Source organism: Homalodisca vitripennis, chromosome 1 (genome assembly GCF_021130785.1).
Source record: "Homalodisca vitripennis isolate AUS2020 chromosome 1, UT_GWSS_2.1, whole genome shotgun sequence".
Taxonomy (NCBI): Eukaryota; Metazoa; Arthropoda; class Insecta; order Hemiptera; family Cicadellidae; genus Homalodisca; species Homalodisca vitripennis.
In genome coordinates, this window is record NC_060207.1 from 191,048,127 (window position 1) to 191,067,039 (window position 18,913).

General features: G+C 32.0%; 2 protein-coding genes across 7 annotated transcripts in view; one reads left to right on the forward strand and one right to left on the reverse strand.

The window, feature by feature from the left end:
* Positions 1-835, reverse strand: part of LOC124352951 (palmitoyltransferase ZDHHC16B-like) — a 40,607-nt gene extending 39,772 nt beyond the window's left edge. For all 4 annotated transcript variants that reach the window (XM_046802695.1, XM_046802694.1, XM_046802693.1 and 1 more), the window contains exon 1: positions 660-835. In XM_046802695.1, coding sequence (XP_046658651.1) covers positions 660-682 — 23 coding nt within the window. In that variant the 5' untranslated portion in view covers positions 683-835. The remainder of the gene's footprint in view (positions 1-659) is intronic.
* Positions 836-5,770: 4,935 nt separating this feature from the next.
* Positions 5,771-17,773, forward strand: LOC124352954 (protein UXT-like). Of its 3 annotated transcripts, XM_046802699.1 has the most exons (3): positions 5,782-6,015; positions 12,492-14,338; positions 17,277-17,773. In XM_046802699.1, exons 2-3 carry the CDS (start codon positions 14,320-14,322, stop codon positions 17,753-17,755), a joined length of 498 nt encoding a protein of 165 aa, XP_046658655.1. In that variant the 5' UTR covers positions 5,782-6,015; positions 12,492-14,319; the 3' UTR covers positions 17,756-17,773. The 3 variants fall into 3 exon arrangements, with proteins under 3 accessions (XP_046658654.1, XP_046658655.1, XP_046658656.1); XM_046802698.1 differs by lacking the exon at positions 17,277-17,773 and having other exon boundaries at positions 5,771-6,015; positions 12,492-14,191; XM_046802700.1 differs by lacking the exon at positions 12,492-14,338 and having other exon boundaries at positions 5,783-6,015.
* Positions 17,774-18,913: the final 1,140 nt, after the last annotated feature.

The following is an 18,913-nucleotide window of genomic DNA, read 5'->3' on the forward strand; positions in this document are numbered from 1 at the left end:
TCGATTGATAATCTAGGATTTGAGATGCGAATACAGGTATTGATGATTACATTCTTCGATATAAAAAACCGGGTCCGCTTATCGTACCCTACCCTTTATTTTTAGACTAGAGTTAAGTTCATTAGTGTCTTTATTCTTGACAACTAGTGTAGTGTCATCAGCAAAGAGTATTGTTTTCGGTATAGAGAAGGCAAAAGGGAGGTCTTTGACATATAATAAGAAAAGGACAAGTCCCAAAACGGATACAATAGAAATTCAATACTATCCTTCATGATCTCAACAAGAAATAACTCTCTCCTTATCATAGATTTACATTTATATTGTTTTAGAGTTGTTTGTAGTTATTTTGCTGTCACCTATCTCTGTTGCTCTTTATTACTGTTAGGTATTTTTTATTTATTAATTATTATCAATTGTTGCTATATTATTATCATTGGTTTTGTTGTGTTCACAGTCCTGCATCATCCTGTAATCTCAATTGTAAATGAAGTTTTCTGTTAATAAATCAAAAATCAAATTGAATAACAAAAAATTGTTCTTTTGGAGCAAACTTCTCTAAGATCACTATTATTATTTTACGTAGAAAAAATATGGCTATCTACGATACTTATTTGAAAATCAACAATAGAATTTAGTGAAAGATATGTCGATAAACTCACCAAATACTATTAAAGATCTTCATCTTGACCTGAAGATGATATTTATCCAAAAGTGCCAATTTTTTACAATTTACATAACATAACAAGGATCTGATAATTATTTCCAAACATAGTATAATTAAACTGACAGTTCAGCAACGAACACCAGTTTCTACTGTCAGTCAAATGTCAATGAGCAGTTACATCTATTAGTGCCTTGTGTGTGCCTGTAAATTTAGCAGTACACTAGTAGGCTAGTACTAAACATAACCTTCAACCTATGTAAATGTTGGAATGGGAAGGTAAGTAGATGAAGCTCTTTTTTATCTCTTTTAAGCCTCAGCGTCTTAAAACACAAGCTTAACTGCCGTGACCACAGAGTTAAAAGAGAAATCGTCAGTCGTCTGTCATACTATCCTGAGCAAAAAAACAAAGTGCTTTCAGTTGTAAAGACTTTTAGTGCACATTTCAGAGGAGTTGGAACGCTGAAATAATATGCGCGATTTCGAGAGATTACTATAGAAATTATTGTTCAGAATTTATTCAATTTGGCTTGAATACAATTTATTTTGAACACAAAACAAATTATTATTACTTAGTTGAAGACAACTCCACTTGATAAAGGCAATAACACGAGATATTACCTAAAACGAATTTAACTCTTTTGAATTAGTTGATCTAAGAAGGAGTGGTTTTTTAGACCAAATTTTGGATTAGGGTATGTCTTACATAAACATGTATTTGGCTGTACTTTGTAGTTGGTTGAATGTGGTAACTCCGTTGCACCTGGTCACAAAATATTTGAGTTATGTAGGTTATGTATTGAACCATTGTCTAAAATGATAATTGGAGGAGACGTAGGCGCAGATGTCTAAGATGGGAGTGCGATAATAATAGTCTAAAGATGCCGTTTATATATAGATGGCGGCGAAGGGAGTTTTCGTGACAGGATCATATCAAATAAATTTAATGCTCAATTGAAACTCAAATTTTAATATGAACAAGTGTAAGTAAGCTTGTCCATGAAAGTTCGCTGCATTTTTGAGCACTGCAATTACGAGAATTGATCCATTCTTCTCTCACTTTGGTCACTTAAAAAAGATTCCAAAACTCGTTTTAAACTACGAACCACTATAAAAAGGACGATTCCATCATAGTTGCTAACCCCGGAACACATTACCTGTAAATCTCGAACACCTATCATTAACTCGGATTAGGATACTGGAAATGGTATCCGACACGATATCCTTGAACATCTACAACTGTATCTCACAAACAACGCTGTTTCTAATTCTTCCATCCCCATCCATTCTTCTCTCGCTTCGTCAAAAAACATTCCAAAATGTATATTAAAATATGAAAACTATGAAAAGGGCTATTCCATTATGGTTGCTAATTTCAGAGCACATTGACTGCAAATACTTGGTTCAGAAGTAAGAGGCAAATTTGATATATAAAAACACAATAAAAAAATCTTAAGATTTAAAGAATTGTACTATGTCATTAAAAGGACACATCTTACAGTAGTGTATTTAAGTTAATATTATCACTAATTTATTATATACTTTCACTAATTTTTAATATAATTTATACTCTCTTATTACAATTAATTATACGTTAATTATGCCTAGATCTGATTTAGAGTCCAGTTGCATGTTTGGTTTGGCCCTTTTGTTTAAGAATGATTTAATCCTATTATAAGTTAACAAATGTAAATTGGTTTTTGACCGTTGGAAGGAAATAAATAAATAAAAGGATAATTTTTTCTCCATTTTAACGAACGTTCTCCCCAAACTTAGAAGAGTCATACTTTAAGTTCTGTTCTTGAGGCCACTTCCATTTAAAAACAAATAATTCTTCTGGACATTCCTCCAAAAGTATTCCGCAAACTTCTAATCGAAATCTCCATTTTTTTTAAGTTTGAACCAGATCCAAAGAAAAAATGTTGGAGAATATGGATTTTTACAATAATTAATAGAGGGAATTATATGTTTCTAATTAAAATAAATAATTGTATGGGCATTTTTATATAACCACATCCCATTTTCTTTATAAATAATGTAATTTAAGTCATAAATCAGTTAAAACATGTCATTGATTGGGACTGTTGATTTTAGCACCAGTCAACCTTCCTCTTTTGCTGCGTTTGGAATCTGACCCTGTTAAAGACCTCACTCCTGGAATCTGAACCTGTCATAAATTTCAGTCCTGGAATCTGAAATCATGTTCGTCTGAAGAGACCCAAATAAATGTTGGCAACGAAGAAGGTCAAAATGAACTCATTACATCGTTTTGACAATAGACCTAGCCTACAAATTACAGTGTAATTCAAGCAAAATGTATTCTGATTGTCTCAGCAGGTGCACAAATGAGTGCACTACAATGTTTAGAAGCGATTTCCAAATATGGTGGAGCAATCGAGTTTTCTACACACAAAGGTCGGGGACACACATATCCGCACCGCGCCCGACTCGTGAGTCGGCCGATTGTTGGCCGTCATACGGTGAAAGAATTGCAGCGCAGTATTCAACCTGCAAGTCCACACATGTCCGCCACCGACACCAGACCGTCGTGGCCGCACTGTGCCCGCACCGTCACCGATATGTAGAGTTTGAATTTTGACGGGCACGGTGCGGTCTACGAGCGGCATCATATGTTGTTTACTGTTGCGTTCTTCTTTTTAAAACTATTTAAGTAGTCTACACGTTCTATTTTATTTAATTGTAATTAGTATAGCCTACTAACTCTACATCCTGTGTTCGCGTACAAAATCATATTTATCGATAAAAGTATTACATTTTCTTACCTTAGAGTAAACTATTCATATTATCTTATTGTGCATATTTTCTTATTACAACAAATTTGAAAACCATGTTGTACATTAAGTGATTTTAAAACAAACTAAATTCGAATTATGAAAAATCTATAAACATTTTTCATTAATTAAAAAAATGACAAACGTAATTATTTGCGCAAAAATCTATTTTTCTTTGATGTATTAAAGTTACTTGATAAATTTATTCCGGTATTTTGTAAGGGTCATATTTAGAATGTTTCTATGACATTTTTATTATTTTATTCTTATCACTTCAATAAAGTAAAAATAAAAAAATATTTTATTTACAATAAGATTTTCAAGCAAGAAAACCCTATGTTAAAAATAAATAATAATAATAATAATAAATCATTTATTTCCCCATAATAACAAAACTTAATATTACAATTTTAAATATTATTGCCAGTGCTTAATAATAAATAATACTATGACATAACGTATTTACAATAGCAGTAAATAACAAATACAAAAAAAAATGTTTTCCACTTGCTTTATTTCTAATTTATGTACTTTGAGTAATAAAATATAAAAAGTAGGTTACATCCTTTTAGATTTGTCTTTCTTTTTTTTTTAACTAATAATTAGGCCAATAGATTTACAAAATAAGGGAAATTTAGGTACTCCATAAGAGGCTGTGCCTGTGTTGGGGATACTATATACAAAAAGGGTAAAAAATAAAAAAATAGCGGAATCGAGCAAGAATGAATGATAAAAATGAGTTATTGTAGCTTATGTAGTAAATAATGTACTATTACGTTTCAAAGTTTTAAATTTAGTATAACTAGTGTGCTGTATTAAAAACAAAAAGGATTTATGCATGATTTACAATTCAAATATTAAGCTTTACACATGTAACATTTAATATTATATTATAAATAATTATTTTATAATACTCTAACGTGTCTATTTAAATATTATTATAACTTAGTAGACAAGACTAATCATACACTCAATTTATTATTTTAAAACATATACCGTACTCAATATCATTTTGACCGATCAACCATACTATAATTTTTTTTAGAAAATATATTTATGTTTCTACTATTTTTGACAAATTCTGGCAATAAATTATTGGTCCTCGGAGCTATAAAAGATAAACATTTTATAAAATCTGTTTTTGTATGTTCCCAGTAGCCTATATATTTTACAAATATTTACTATGTTTTACAAATTTATTATAAACGGGCTTGCAACATGGCAAACTCTCTGGCATCACACTATAGCTCTTGGGTTTTTAAATACAAAAAAACACCAAATATACTGTTTATAGTGTATTTGACCGAAAATTCACTGCAATGAAACACAATGAACAAGAATTATAGGGATAAAACATATAACCAAGATAATATACAAATATTACAAATTACAAATACAAATACTACAACAATATTTGTAAATATTTACAAATTTTACATACTAGCTGATTGTACAAAAGCTTTACTGTAGCATTGCAATGTTTCATTCACCACAGCGATTAATAAACATAACAACAATGAAATTAATAATTGTCTCAAGCAATACTTAATCTTCCGAATATTTTTTAAGTATATGTCTCTTCGAATTCAAAAGAAACATGCTCTCATGCTCTAGTACAAACAGTGAGATTGTTGCGCTCTCACTGCATACGGACATGTGTGGCCTCACGGTAAAACCGAGCCGAGCCCGCACCGACACTCGGCCGACTCACGTATCGGGCACGGTGCGGTTATGTGTGTCCCAAAGTCCCAACCTTAAGAGTTCATTTTTAGATTCTTCGTCACCGACTATTTTTGTACCTCTTCAGAATAACATGACTTCAGATTCCAGAAGTCAAGTCTGTAATAGCGCCAGATTCAAGACGCTAAATCAGTTTAAAACACAGAAGCTTCAGAGAAGGTGAACTGGAGCTAAACACAACATTCACATTGAACCAGCCCTTCCCATTATTACTACGTTATAGGCCTATGTTGTTGAAGCTATCATCCCTTTTTATACTGGAAAAATTTATATCAACCTTTTTTATTTAGGATGGTTACAAAACTATCTAAATCTCCTATTTTAATTATTCATTTTTAAAACAATATTCCAAAAAAACATTAACTGCATTACATGTATTCTTAAAAAAAAAAAAAAAAACAAATACAAACTAAACTCTTAGGTAAGTAACTTTGATATTGTTTCTGATTGCCGACTAATCCTTTATTGTTGAACTTACTCTATGTTCTCTAGTTTGATACTGGCGTCAGGCTTACTCTATGGTGAAAGGAGTGGAGAATTGGACTGTAACCATATGGGCATGGACATTGGACAGTCATAGAGTACCATGTACCATGTTTCAGTGTTTTGACTTTTTTGTGGTACTAAGGTGATGTTTTTGACACTGATTCAAGTAAATTAGTATCAGACCTGACAAACCAAAAACATAAATGGGAGATATAGTTTTGTGAAGTGCTATCATAATAATTAGAAAAACAAATTTATTGTTTTATAAACAGTTATTGTCAAGTGTATGTGAGTTCCGAATTAAAGTCTCCCAAATTGCTCTGACGTTTTTGACAGGTAGGCTATGTAAGGTTAGCTTTTCGATTTAAATCCGTACACAATTTTAAACAAGCCTTAATCTTTTGTAGCTATTTATGAAGTATATTAAATCCCTATATTACTTAGTTTGGATTATATTTACTTTAGCCTCATTAGGCTACCTAAAATTAGGGTAGGGTATGATAAGCAACCTGGTTTTTTATATGGAAGAATGTAATCATCGATACCTAATATTCGCATCTCTAGTACTTCCTAGACTATCAATTGATATAATAGGTAGTATCTATAGTCCTCAATAACAACCATATGTTTTAAATTAAAATATGAATTTAATATTTACAGTGATCAAACAAATTATTATAACCAAAATTAGGAAAACTGAAGACAACCATATTTGCTCCTCTCACAGTTACAGTTGTTTCTTTACCACAAATTTAACATAATGGGGTTTTTGGTACGGGTCCAACATGTTGAAGCCAAGAAAAACATGTCTTATCATCTTTCAAAGCAATGTTGTGTAGTTTTCTAAAATTGACTGTCATTTTTAATAATCAAATCTTACTTATGTAAAATTGAAATATTACCTTACGTGCATTATTTGAAAGTGTTTACATCTGTTGATATAGATAATTTAAGTTAATTGTTCAAAATAATTAATCAGTATCGATGGATTATATTGATGGTTATGATTAAAACTCTAGATACTTTTATATCGATTGATAGTCAGAGTATTTGAGATGCGAATATTAGGTATCGATGATTACATTCTTCGATATAAAAAACCGGATCTGCTTATTGTACCCTACTCCTAGTATATTAGATGGTCACAAACCATGAAGGATTAAACAAAAATTAATAATACTTGGTGTTGTATTCCTTTTTTCAAAGTTATTTTTGAGTTTGCATTATACTCTGTGACCATGCATTGGAGTCATTATGCAGACAGCTTGTGAGACAAATAACACATGTACATTGCCATTGTACTTGCAGCTGTTACTCAAATAGGCTACCATATAAATGTTTTTGCTTTGTTTAAATTAATTTACAACAATATTGTTAATCAATATAGTTAATATTGTAATTAACTATAATTAACCCTTTGTACGCTGTAAGCGGAATATTCCGCCGAGTAAATCTAACTCGAAACGTTCTAAGCGGAATAGATCGCGGAATCCCCTGACAACGCAATATATTTACGTTAGTTCTACAAATTGCCGCCAGAATGCTTGAGAGTGAATATTTGGTGATCTAATATTACGTGATGTGAAGCGTGACTCATCAAAACAGCTGGAACCAATCACAACGGAAGCTTTTGTTTGCTTTGTCAGTCCGCGCCATCGCCAGTGAGCAAGCTGTACGCTCTAAGCGGAAATACTCGTGCGTGACAGTCAGCTGCCGGCGGCCGCTATGTACTGTTGTTTATTGTTTATAACCTGCTATACTGCTTTAGCTGTCTATTATGCGAGGTTATCCATATTGATAATGTGATAAACTATACATCTATGTAAAACATGTGAGGCCAAGTCTGCCCTCCACCCAGATGAGTGTTTTGAGATTTACCACACACAAGTCCAATATTAGTGCGCCTTTTTTATTTTGGTACCATTTTGTGTTCTTTATATATTTTATATTTGTCATGGATTTGTTCCCTTCATTATCCACTAATGTTCTATAAATAATATGAATTACTGTTGTGCTAACTTTTGCTACTTTCAGAAATGTTTATTGGACTTTATATATTGCGTGTATATTTACATGTATATGATGTACTCATATGTAAATAAAATAAAAGCAATACAAAAACTATCATGGGTTTTCAGCAGTTGCAAGACCAATAAACCTAAAAAAATATATAACTTTAAAAAAATTAAAAATTTATTATTTTTTTTTATTGAGCATTAGAGCAATTTTATACAAATTGCTTTCAGCGTACGAAGGGTTAAGATGTTTTTGTATCTGATAGCTTGGGTATTTCTAATTGTTATTTTGGTACCCTGATAGATTGTAGTATTGGCTGCTTACTATACTGCAGACGTGTTAGGTTTATTAATTATAATGTTACTTTATAATAATATAATTTTTTAAATGTAACTATTGATTGTGGCTGTAGAATAACAAGTGCCCATAACTACAATTGAATCAACAACACAAATGATCAATTATAAATACTTCAACTTTTGGATACTAAAACAATGTAATTACCTTATAGTTATTTACAAATAATTGTTACCAGGTTTTAAATATATTAACCCTTTTAAGGCCAAATAAATAAAAATAAATGATATTCAAATGCAAAGGATCTATGGATCTCTAAAAGCTATGATAATGCTCAGAGCCATCTGATTTGTTATGAGAAAATGGATGCTCTATGGCCAGCCTCAATTTGATACTTTTACAAACGCGCATTTACAAAAACACATTGTAACTCAGGCAAAACAAGCTCTAACTTAGTATTTTTTTATTTTATTTTTTAAGCTGATATACTGAGCAATATTTCTAGCATAAAATTATACCTGACCATATAAATTTGTCAAAAACGTAATAAGAGAACCATTTGAGAAAGCCATCCATTAATTCCATAATACTGCAATTTTTCAAGAAGGTTGATACAGTCAAGCCTTCACGAAATCTATGTCAACTTGAGAGGTCTTTGCAAAAGCTGAATATATGTAGCTTTCAAAGAGCATGAGGTTTGTAATAATGCCCTTCTGGGGAGAAACCGATGCTGTTCCTTAGTAAAATCCCTCTGGAAGAAGAAAGATAACTGATCCTGTATAAGGCTTTTGAAAACTTTTCCAAGTGCTAGCTGAATGGTTATGAGTCTATAATTCTTCATGTCATTGATACAACCAGATTTTTGAATGGACACAACACAACTGAACTCAAGTCTGACAACTCAACTGTAATGAAAATTCTGAGGTCGAGAAACGTATTAAAAAACATTGTTAGCTGGGGAGAAAAAGTAGCATGACAGTGTTTCAATGTGGAAGGAGGAATCTCATCCAGACCGGTTCACGTTATAGGGATCAAGAGCAAGGAGTTTAGCATCCACATCTTCTTGTTTTAACACACACTTAGAAATGTTTAGTATACTGTAGTGCTGCCCTTATGGTACGTAGAAGCGTTTGAAGATGATAATACACATGAAAAGTATTCAGCAAAAAGATCTAATAAGCTTTTGATAAATCCCGAGGATGCTCTAATATTCAAAGGTATATTCCCTAAATGTTCATTGTTGGCAGAATCAACATAAACAGAATTAATAATTTTTAACAGAGTAACATTGTTTGCTGATAATCCTGCACTTGCTGAAGATAAATAATAACTTCAGTACGCTCCCTCTCGTGCGGGCCGATTTGATGATAGAAATGAGTAATCTGCTCTCAGGATGGTGTTGAATGGTGACATGGAGCTTAACTCAACATTCACATTAAATCAACTCTTCCCACCATAGCCACGTTATGTTTAGAAAACTCAGTTGGTCCACAGTTCTTAGGATGACATCTAAAACATTGAAGTGTTCTTAATTAAGTGCACCTGATGAGACAATGACAACATACCTTCATCTAGATTGCACTGGATCACTGCTGGGTAAACTGGACAAAGTATTTTGTAATCTAGGTGTCTCTGATTCAGAAATGATGCAAAGGTTTGTTTTGAATGTCTTCGTCGCCAAATTTGGATTTCTTCAAACATATTTGGATTTCGTGGACACCAGATTACAAGAGTCAAGTTTGTGAAAGTGTCAAGTTTTAGACGCTGCACTGAAATGGAGTTAAACTCAACATTCGCATGTTCTGAGATAGCACGATATATTCCGCTCGGAACATTATTTAGTGTTATATTTAATCAGTGAGATGTTCCTCTTACAGTACACAAGAGTAAAGATATAGGCTAATCGTTGTTTTAGCTTTGAGATACTCAAATTTAAGCTGATGAAGTAAAATATATATGTATTTGAGACAAGTTCCTATTTATAAGGCAGTTTTAATCTTTTTCACCTTAGTCAGATACATGGTCAGCAGCTAAATAGAGTGCTCTTCTTGGGGTTTGTCAAACAACCTACTTTATTGAAGTCCTGACAGAATATTTTACCAGATGAAGAAAATTTTTAAGAGGAAAAAGGTGCACTCTCTGTAATAAAAAGAAGCAAAATCTGTCAGTAATGGTGTTAATGTGGATAACATCGTTGAATAACTGAACTTTGACGCAAATGATCTTGGGCTTTGAACACTTAACGGAAAAAATTGTAGAAAGAGAATAAGGTATTGTTTTGAGGGAAAGTAAAGTGGAGGTTTTGAAGTGCAATTGTACATAAAGTAAATAACATGTGTGTAATTCTGATTACTCTTTTATTGCAATATAGGCCTAATCTGGTTTTAGCAATTCCGTATTGTCTTAGGATCCACGTTAATTTTATAGCCACTATCAGCATTTTAGCGGATTATTTGTGATATGTGTTTATTATTATTAGCGGAATACGTGCTTGTTTATTCTATGGATAATCAAGAATTTACTTTAACTAATTTGTTTTACTGTGCAATCTTTTTTAACGGTCAAGAGGTCCTACCCCCTTCCTGGGTGTGATAGGTCGCTTGATGGCAATTTGCTCATACTTGGTTTTTTTTATCATGCATCAAAAAGAAATCTTGTAAAAATTCGTGTGAATATTTTAATAACTATGTCAATAATAAACATATTACAAGTACCATAAAATTTAGACTATGTGGGAGGTCGCACATAAGCGAATTGCCATGTTTACTTTTTAAAAGCTTGTAAATACAAAATTTGTTTGTACTTTTAAATAGTGTCTAACAAAACAACAGCATGCAAATGGAACTTGAATTTATTAGGTACTTTGGGATTATACCGACCACACCCAGACATGAATCGTTATTTCACATTTCGTTTCTACTGATTACTAGATTAGCGTAGAACAATATTTCGTCAATATAAAACAGGAATTGTCTTATCGCAAACCCCTCCCCATTCTCAGACAGAGGTCAAAGTCGAGCGTCTAGTAGATAACGTGATTGCAGAGTCTCGCCGCCCGTTCAGCTGGTGCATCGCTTTGTTGTACTTCCGTGTTTTACCTCTACATTTCTCCAAACACAAAAATTCAACAAAAACAAACATTTACCAAACTAAACTCTTTATTTAAAAAACACTCAAAACTTGTTTTTATTCTTGATCACATTCCGCCACCCAAAATGCGAGTGCCTCCGGCCATCAGCGCGGGGCAGCACCGAAGGAATGTCGACGAAAGAAAAACATCCCTCGAGATAGTACCTATCAGTAAAATATCAAATTCTAGAGGGGCTAATCAGAAATATAAATTGAATTGTAATGGAAAGGTAATTATGTACCGTGCAAATCACGTGATGCCGCGCGGCCTGCCGTAATTAGGATTCTCGAGAAAGATAAGATAACAGCGACAACAATACCGATCACAATACCTGGAAATGCTTGTAAGTTTGTAATTTTGTAATTGAAGAGTTGTTTTTTTCGTTCTATCATGTTTGTTTCTATAAATTTCTATTTTTGTGTTCTTCATACTGGTGTGGTCGGTATAATCCCAAAGTACCATTTATTATATATAAGTAAGTGATTTTATTCCAAAATGTAAATATTTGTATCTGGGAATGCCGAATTCAGTGCAAAGAATTATAAAATTTTAAATTATTTTTAGAGCAAAATGAGTAAAAGACTAATAGATTTCAAGATCTTGTGAAAAATGTATGAGAAAAGATAAGACGAGTTCCCAAGTTGCTGATATTGTTAATCATAATAATACTACTGTACAAAATTTCGAAAATTGTGGCAAAATGCCATGGGTGTGACCCCTCATGTGTTAACTCCAAAAAAAAAAAAAATATCCAGATACCAATAGTCAAAAGGATTTGTTCACTTTGTCGTGGCCAATGCTGGTATAAGAAGAGACACTTATTTGAAAATCATTTTATTTGGATGATCCCAAAACAAACATTTCCATTAAAAAATTGAGTTATTTTGGAGATTCATAATAGGTTCTCACTCATGTATGAGGGAGAAAGTAAAAAAATAGAGAAAAATCTAGCTTTCTGGGAAGTGTTATAACTTATTTTATGTTTGCGAGCAGTCAAAGTGAGTGATCGTATCTGTAACTATGCTGATGTGTTGGTCACAAACACTGAGCTTGAAAACTTTTTTCTCTTTAAATTTCTTTTGTTTTTAAGTTTAAAGGCCTGATTAGTAAGGGGTTTAATTTGATGACAAATTTATTTTGTAGTTACATGTTCTTTAAATATCAAACGCTTCAATAATAGCATTAGATAAAATTGCTTTTTCTTAAATTTCAATCCTCGTTTCTTGCTGGTAATTTAAGTTTTGTATTCCAAATGAGTTGGGAAAACAGCCTCAAATTCCAAAATGTCATTTAAATTTGTTAAAAACATATTTTAACAATATACATATTTGCATCCAAACTTTTCGACTTACACATACTTTTTTTGCAGGATGGATGAATTTAGAAGTTGTGACGATCTTCAACATGACAGCAAGTATAAACACAAGAGAACAATAATTCATATTGATTTAGACTGTTTTTATGCTCAGGTGGAAATGTTGAAAAATCCAGAGCTTACCGACAAACCAGTTGGGATAAAACAGCAACATTATGTAATCACAAGTAATTATGTAGCCAGAGAGTATGGAATTAAAAAATGTATGTTGATTACAGAGGCACTTGCTCTATGTCCTAAGCTCATCATTATTAATGGAGAGGATTTACATGACTATAGATTGATGTCATCAAAAGTGACTGATATTGTACGACAGTTCAGTACCAAAGTCGAAAAGTTGGGTTTGGATGAGAACTTTGTGGACATTTCAGATTTGGTTTCATCAAAATTGGCGTCTAAAGACAATCATAGTTATAGTGTGGTAGGACACATATACAAAAATGAAATAGAAAATATCTGTGCATGTGGTTGTAGAGAGAGGCTTGTTATTGGATCAAATATTGCTAGTGAAATAAGAGCGAGAATAAGAGAAGAATTGGGTATGACATGTTGTGCTGGTGTAGGGCATAACAAATTGTTGGCAAAATTGGTTGGATCTACCCACAAGCCCGACCAACAAACTATTGTGTTTCCATGCTCAGCTACACTACTCGTTTCAAATTTGAGCCATGCACGAAAGATACCAGGAATTGGAAGGAAAACAAGTGATGTGTTAGATGCATTGGGTATCGTATCAATACATGACGTCCAGAACTGTTCTCTCAAAGTATTAGAGAAACACTTTGATAAAAGTGTGGCACGCTGGATAAAAGGAGCGTGTTTCGGTGTCGATGACACAGATGTCAAGGAGAGTGGTAAACAACAAGTTATTGGCTTGGAAGAAGCTTCAAAAATGATTGGTTCAATGGAGGAGGTCCGTAATAGATTAAAATCTTTAATAGATCGGGGCATGGTTTTATTAGAAGAAGATGGACGCTTTCCCACTACAATACGTGTTGCTGTGCGTAAATATTCTTCCCATGAAGAATATTGTAGACAGAGAGAAAGTAAACAATGTCCAATAAATCCATCTATATTTAGATCAAATATCGCTAAGGATCATATACTTGAAGCTGCTCTTGGATTGTTTAAAAAGCTTGTTGATCATACGAAACCTTTTCATTTAACACTTATAGGATTGGCATTCACAAAGTTTCAAGAAGAGTTACCAGTAAAAAGTTCAATGCTCCAATTTTTAAGAAAAAAGTCTCTTGACGAATCAAGCAGTAAGGATTTAACCATAACTGATACCAGTGTTGGAAGTACTATTGAAAATATTGTTACTGGCGATAATGATCAAAATAGTGATTTTAACAGGTCTAATGATTCCAAACAAGAGCATATATCATTTGGAGAAATAGATGAATCTGTTTTAAATGAATTACCAGAAGACATAAGATCTGAAATCATGCAAACATTCCAACATGAAAATAAACCTGGCACATCATCTTCAAACGACACATCCGTAAAATGCCCACCAGGTATTAAATTGGAGGTTTTTAATGAGCTACCACATGAAATCCAATTGGAATTAGTTAGAGATTCCTACAAAAATACCTCCAATACAGTAAAAACAAATGGCTTAACTTCAAAAAGACAGAATTCAATTTTAAATTATTTAAAGAAAAAGTAATCTTAAATAGCAAAAAATACAGTATTAACTGCACTGTTGAAATAATGTTTAAGCATAACGTTTGGCTTTTTTTACACTAATGTCACTGAGTTTCAAAGACGCTCTCAAGGACTATACAAATGGTATGAAACCAAAAAAAACGTGATAACAATGTGTTTTAATGAAAATGGTAAGCCCTTCTAAATATAGTATATTTTTGTAATAATTTATTTAAGGGACATGCCTATAATGTATACTTTCAGTTCCAAAAGTACATCATTATTACATAGTAAAGGGTGGCGCAAAAGTCACTGGACAGTTAGTTAAAACAAGACTAGATTTATTTGAAATTATTTTTTATTACAAACAATACTTACAATTATTTTTTATATTCAAATTGTTTTCCATCTTCATTAATACATCTTTGAAGTATTTCTAGAATACTGTTACATACTCTACGGCATAGTGTGGGATCATAGTCCAAATCATAAAATGCGTCATGTATGTAGTCTTTCAGTTCGTCAATAGTATGAGGCTTTCGAGAATAAACAGAGTTTTGACTACTCCCCATAGGAAAAAAATCCATTGGTGTGATATCTGGTGAACGTGGGGGCATGTCAATATCTGCCCTTCGACTAATAACTTTTCTTTGGAAACGTTCGTTTAAATAATGTGAACGGCAGTGGCGTAATGTGGTGGAGCACCATCGTGTTGAAAGTAAAGTTCTTGAAAGTTTTCTGCAAACGTCATGAATCCTGTACCACGTAATTCTGAAGCATATCCAAATATTTATCTCCTGTCACTGTTTCTTCAAAAAAATATGGTCCAAGTACGCCAAATGATTATGCTGTTATTTTTTTCTTCTTTTAACCAACTGTCCAGTGACTTTTTGTGCCACCCTGTATATTCATCCTAGAACAGCCATCTATTTTCCCATGCTGAAGGGTCTTTTGCAAAGATTTTTTGGAACTGCTCTGGAATATGTAATTTTTTGTTTAAAAGTATATTCATGTTTCTTTAGCATGTAATAAAAAAATTTGGTTGGTATATAAAAAATAGTTTGACTCAGAGAAATAAATGAAATAAATAATTATTTATAAATCTACCTTTTGAGTTGCGCTGTCTCTAACCAAAGACTTTTTAGTATTATTCAGTGTAGCCAAAGATGTGATATATAAGTAGGACATCATAAAATATTTTATGAAATTATAAAATTATAATAAGCTATATTAAATCCTAAAAGTAATTAAACCAAATTAAAAAAAAACCCCCAGTGCTTTTTACAATGCCAATAGAAATAGTGTTTTATTTATTACTCATAAATTTATAAATATGTATAAAATAACTAACCATCTGTTTTTTATTGTATGAGTAATATTTTGTATTGCACCTTATTGATCCAATAAAATTAAAAAATAAAAGTTTAAAATGTATAAATTTACTTATAAAAATGTTATAACACATAGAATATTGTCTTTTGGGAAAAAGTTTTGGCAATAAATATAATGTTATCTTTTCTCTGAGAATGTAGGCTTTTGTTTGATATACAATAATTATTATTATTTTTTTTTTAATTTTTATGTAGGCTATATCAAGATTTACAATTCTCTAGCTAAATTCTCAAGGTTGGTGCCACCTGCATATTAACTTTTGTGCTTTATTACAATCGATAAGCAAATAGTTTAAAATTTAACTCATTAGGAACTGAAACCCACAGGTAAAATATTTATTGGGGATAATATTTGAAGCAAAAGTAAGTTATCAAAGGAAAGTAAGTGCATATTCTTGAAGGTGAATGATAGCAGGAACAATAGACAAAACACTGCACTTAGAGTACAAACAGGGCATTGTAAACAATCTTAACTATTCTTTTTTTGAAGTTTATTTTTGACGATGGAAGGATTGTAAAGGAAACATGATTTTTCCGGACATTTGCCATTGTTCAGTGAAACAAAAAAATCAATATTTTGTTTCACTGAACAATGGCAAATGTCCGTAAAAATGCTGTTTCCTTCATAATCTTAACTAATGAGATACAATGTGGCATGGCAGAGCAAAGAGTGGCATGTTTGTTTTTCAGAGTGTGCAGGAACATGGTGTCACATCACTATATATCCATCCTTTGACCATTTCTTCACTTAATTCATCCTCAACAGATTCATTTCATGCTCGCTTGGTTCCTTATAATTTATAAGTATTCCTGTACAAGGCCAGGTGACGTGTCCACCTATCCCATGTTGTAGAATTTGGTGAATTAACATGTCAAAACATGCCTCCGCGGCAAAATATCACAGATAGATTTTCGTTTATATTTTCTTAATTATATTTATATAACATTTTGTTATATTATGCTTCCTTTATATTTCTTCGCTACCATTTAGACACAAGAATTTTACATGATGGTTTGGATGGATAGGTAGTAATGAATTTTTATCTTCCCTCATAAAACTAAGCTTATGTCTTTCTGTGTGCACTTTTCAGTGCCAATAAAAAAAGTAATCTATCAGATTAACAATTATTGACAATTGACAGATTAACAATTATAGTGAATGAATTCCTTATAAACTGTAAAGTGCTAAGGAGTTTTATCGATGGATTTAATCAAAGTGTTTAATTGTTTATACAGTTAGATAAACTGCACTTGTATTTATTATTCTATTGCCTTATTCCAATACTAAAGTACGAGATATGTCATTGCAAGGCAGAGTTGTGACAAATAAACTGTTCTTAATGCACTTATAGAGATATATTTTTTAAACGTTTTGAGTATATAAGATTAGTTTCTTGCAATAACAGTTAATATTAAAATTGCTAATTGAGAACTCTTTATATTAACAGTAAATAATAAAGCCTAATGGCCAGGCTTGCAATGTCTCATAATATAGTAACATTTAAGACTCAAATTTTTAATACCCATTTTCTCAGCACATGGAATTTTATTGGACTATTTGTAGCTTAGTAATCAGCCTCTGAACAAAATCTTTTTGACTCTGGAAGAAAGTTTTCAAGTTTGCTTCAATTTGAATTATTCTATTGTCATAGACAGCTAAAGAATAAAGTTTATTTTATTATTAATTTGTGTGTTGTTATGAAATGACATGTGACTGTAATATTATTGTCTTTTTCAGGGTCTCAAGAATTTTCATTATCTTTGCTGAGAAAGAAGCATTTGAAGATGGAAATATCAATCCCACAAAAGGTTTTAAAGTATGAAGCTTTTATAAATGATGTGTTGAAGGAGCAACTGAAGAAAACTGCTGAAGACCTTGACCGGACTTATGGTGAAATTGCAGAGTTTATTCAGTTGGAAAATTTAATCCAGACTATTGAAGAGAATGGTCTCGGTAAAGATGGCCTTAAAACACAAGTGGATATTGGATGTAATTTTTATATGCAAGCATGTGTACCTGATACTTCTAAGATTTTGATTGATATTGGACTGGGTTATTTTGTAGAGTATACGCTTAATGAAGCGCTTATTGTTATTAAAAGGCGGATAAACCTGTTAAACAGAAAAGTAGACATTTTAAGGGATCAAAGTGCTAACACAAAAGCCCATATAAAATTAGTATTACACGGTATTCAAGAGTTACAGAATATAAAATGAAATTTATTCTTTAATGGATTTGTTGTGTTATTATTTATTTATTGCTTCCCAAACCTATAGTTAAAATAGTTTGGACTGTGGAATCGTAGCAGCTGTTTGAAATTCAATACAATTATTGCTCTGTTTCATTATTATTATTATTATTATTATTATGTTAGCCCACAAAACTCACAGCATATAGCTTGTAATTCTCTAATTTCGTAATGTGTACGTTTAAAATTCAATTTCAAACATCCTTGAAATTTAGCTAGAAACATTTTAAACTTGTTAATTATTGTGACCATTGAGTTACTCTGTTTGACTTATGTTTAGTTGTAGTGTACAGAGGTGCAATGAATGCAGTTTAACTCTACTAGTGGCCAATGACTGATAAATAATCAGTTGATTGTAATGTTACTGTAGTGTCATTATATGATTTTCAGTTGATGTGACAAATGTCTGGTTTGACACTTACTATACTGCACACGTTAATATAATAGACACAGTTCATATAACATTTTGATTTACAAAGAGCTGCTTGATTCTAGTCCCTTTGTTTTCTACAGCTGAGAGTCACATGAACATTTCGCCATCTTGTATTTTTACATCTGCTTTCCAGGACAGTGTAACGTTGCTTAACCATTTGCACTCAATAGTCCATTAAGTATGACCATACTGATCTCTCGCTCAACTCAGAAGGAATTACAGGTAGTTATCATGTCACCTAATGGCCACCTGGGATCTACATCTCCACTTGGCGATTGCAAACCATTAACATCACTTCGACTCTTATTTAAATGGTCGTATTATTGACCTTTACCTTCTTATATGACTGGGATTTAAATTCAGTTTTTTAACACTTAACAAAGTTCATTAGCTTAGTACTGTTTTGATAGATTATTATTTTTTCGTAAATGTACGAAAATGTTGATATTAATTGTCTAAAGACCACACACAGAAATACATAATGTTGTCATATTATGTATTAAAATATCAACAGAACATGAATGCGTTTACATATTTTGCGGTTTGGTTCCACCAAATTCAAAAGTATTGTAATAAATAGGATACAATACAGCAGCGAAAGTGGAACTTATAATCTAATAAAAAAAATTCTAGAGATGTGTACTATGGTTTGTGCTGCAAATAGATAAATATTAAAGTAGTTCCTAAATTGGT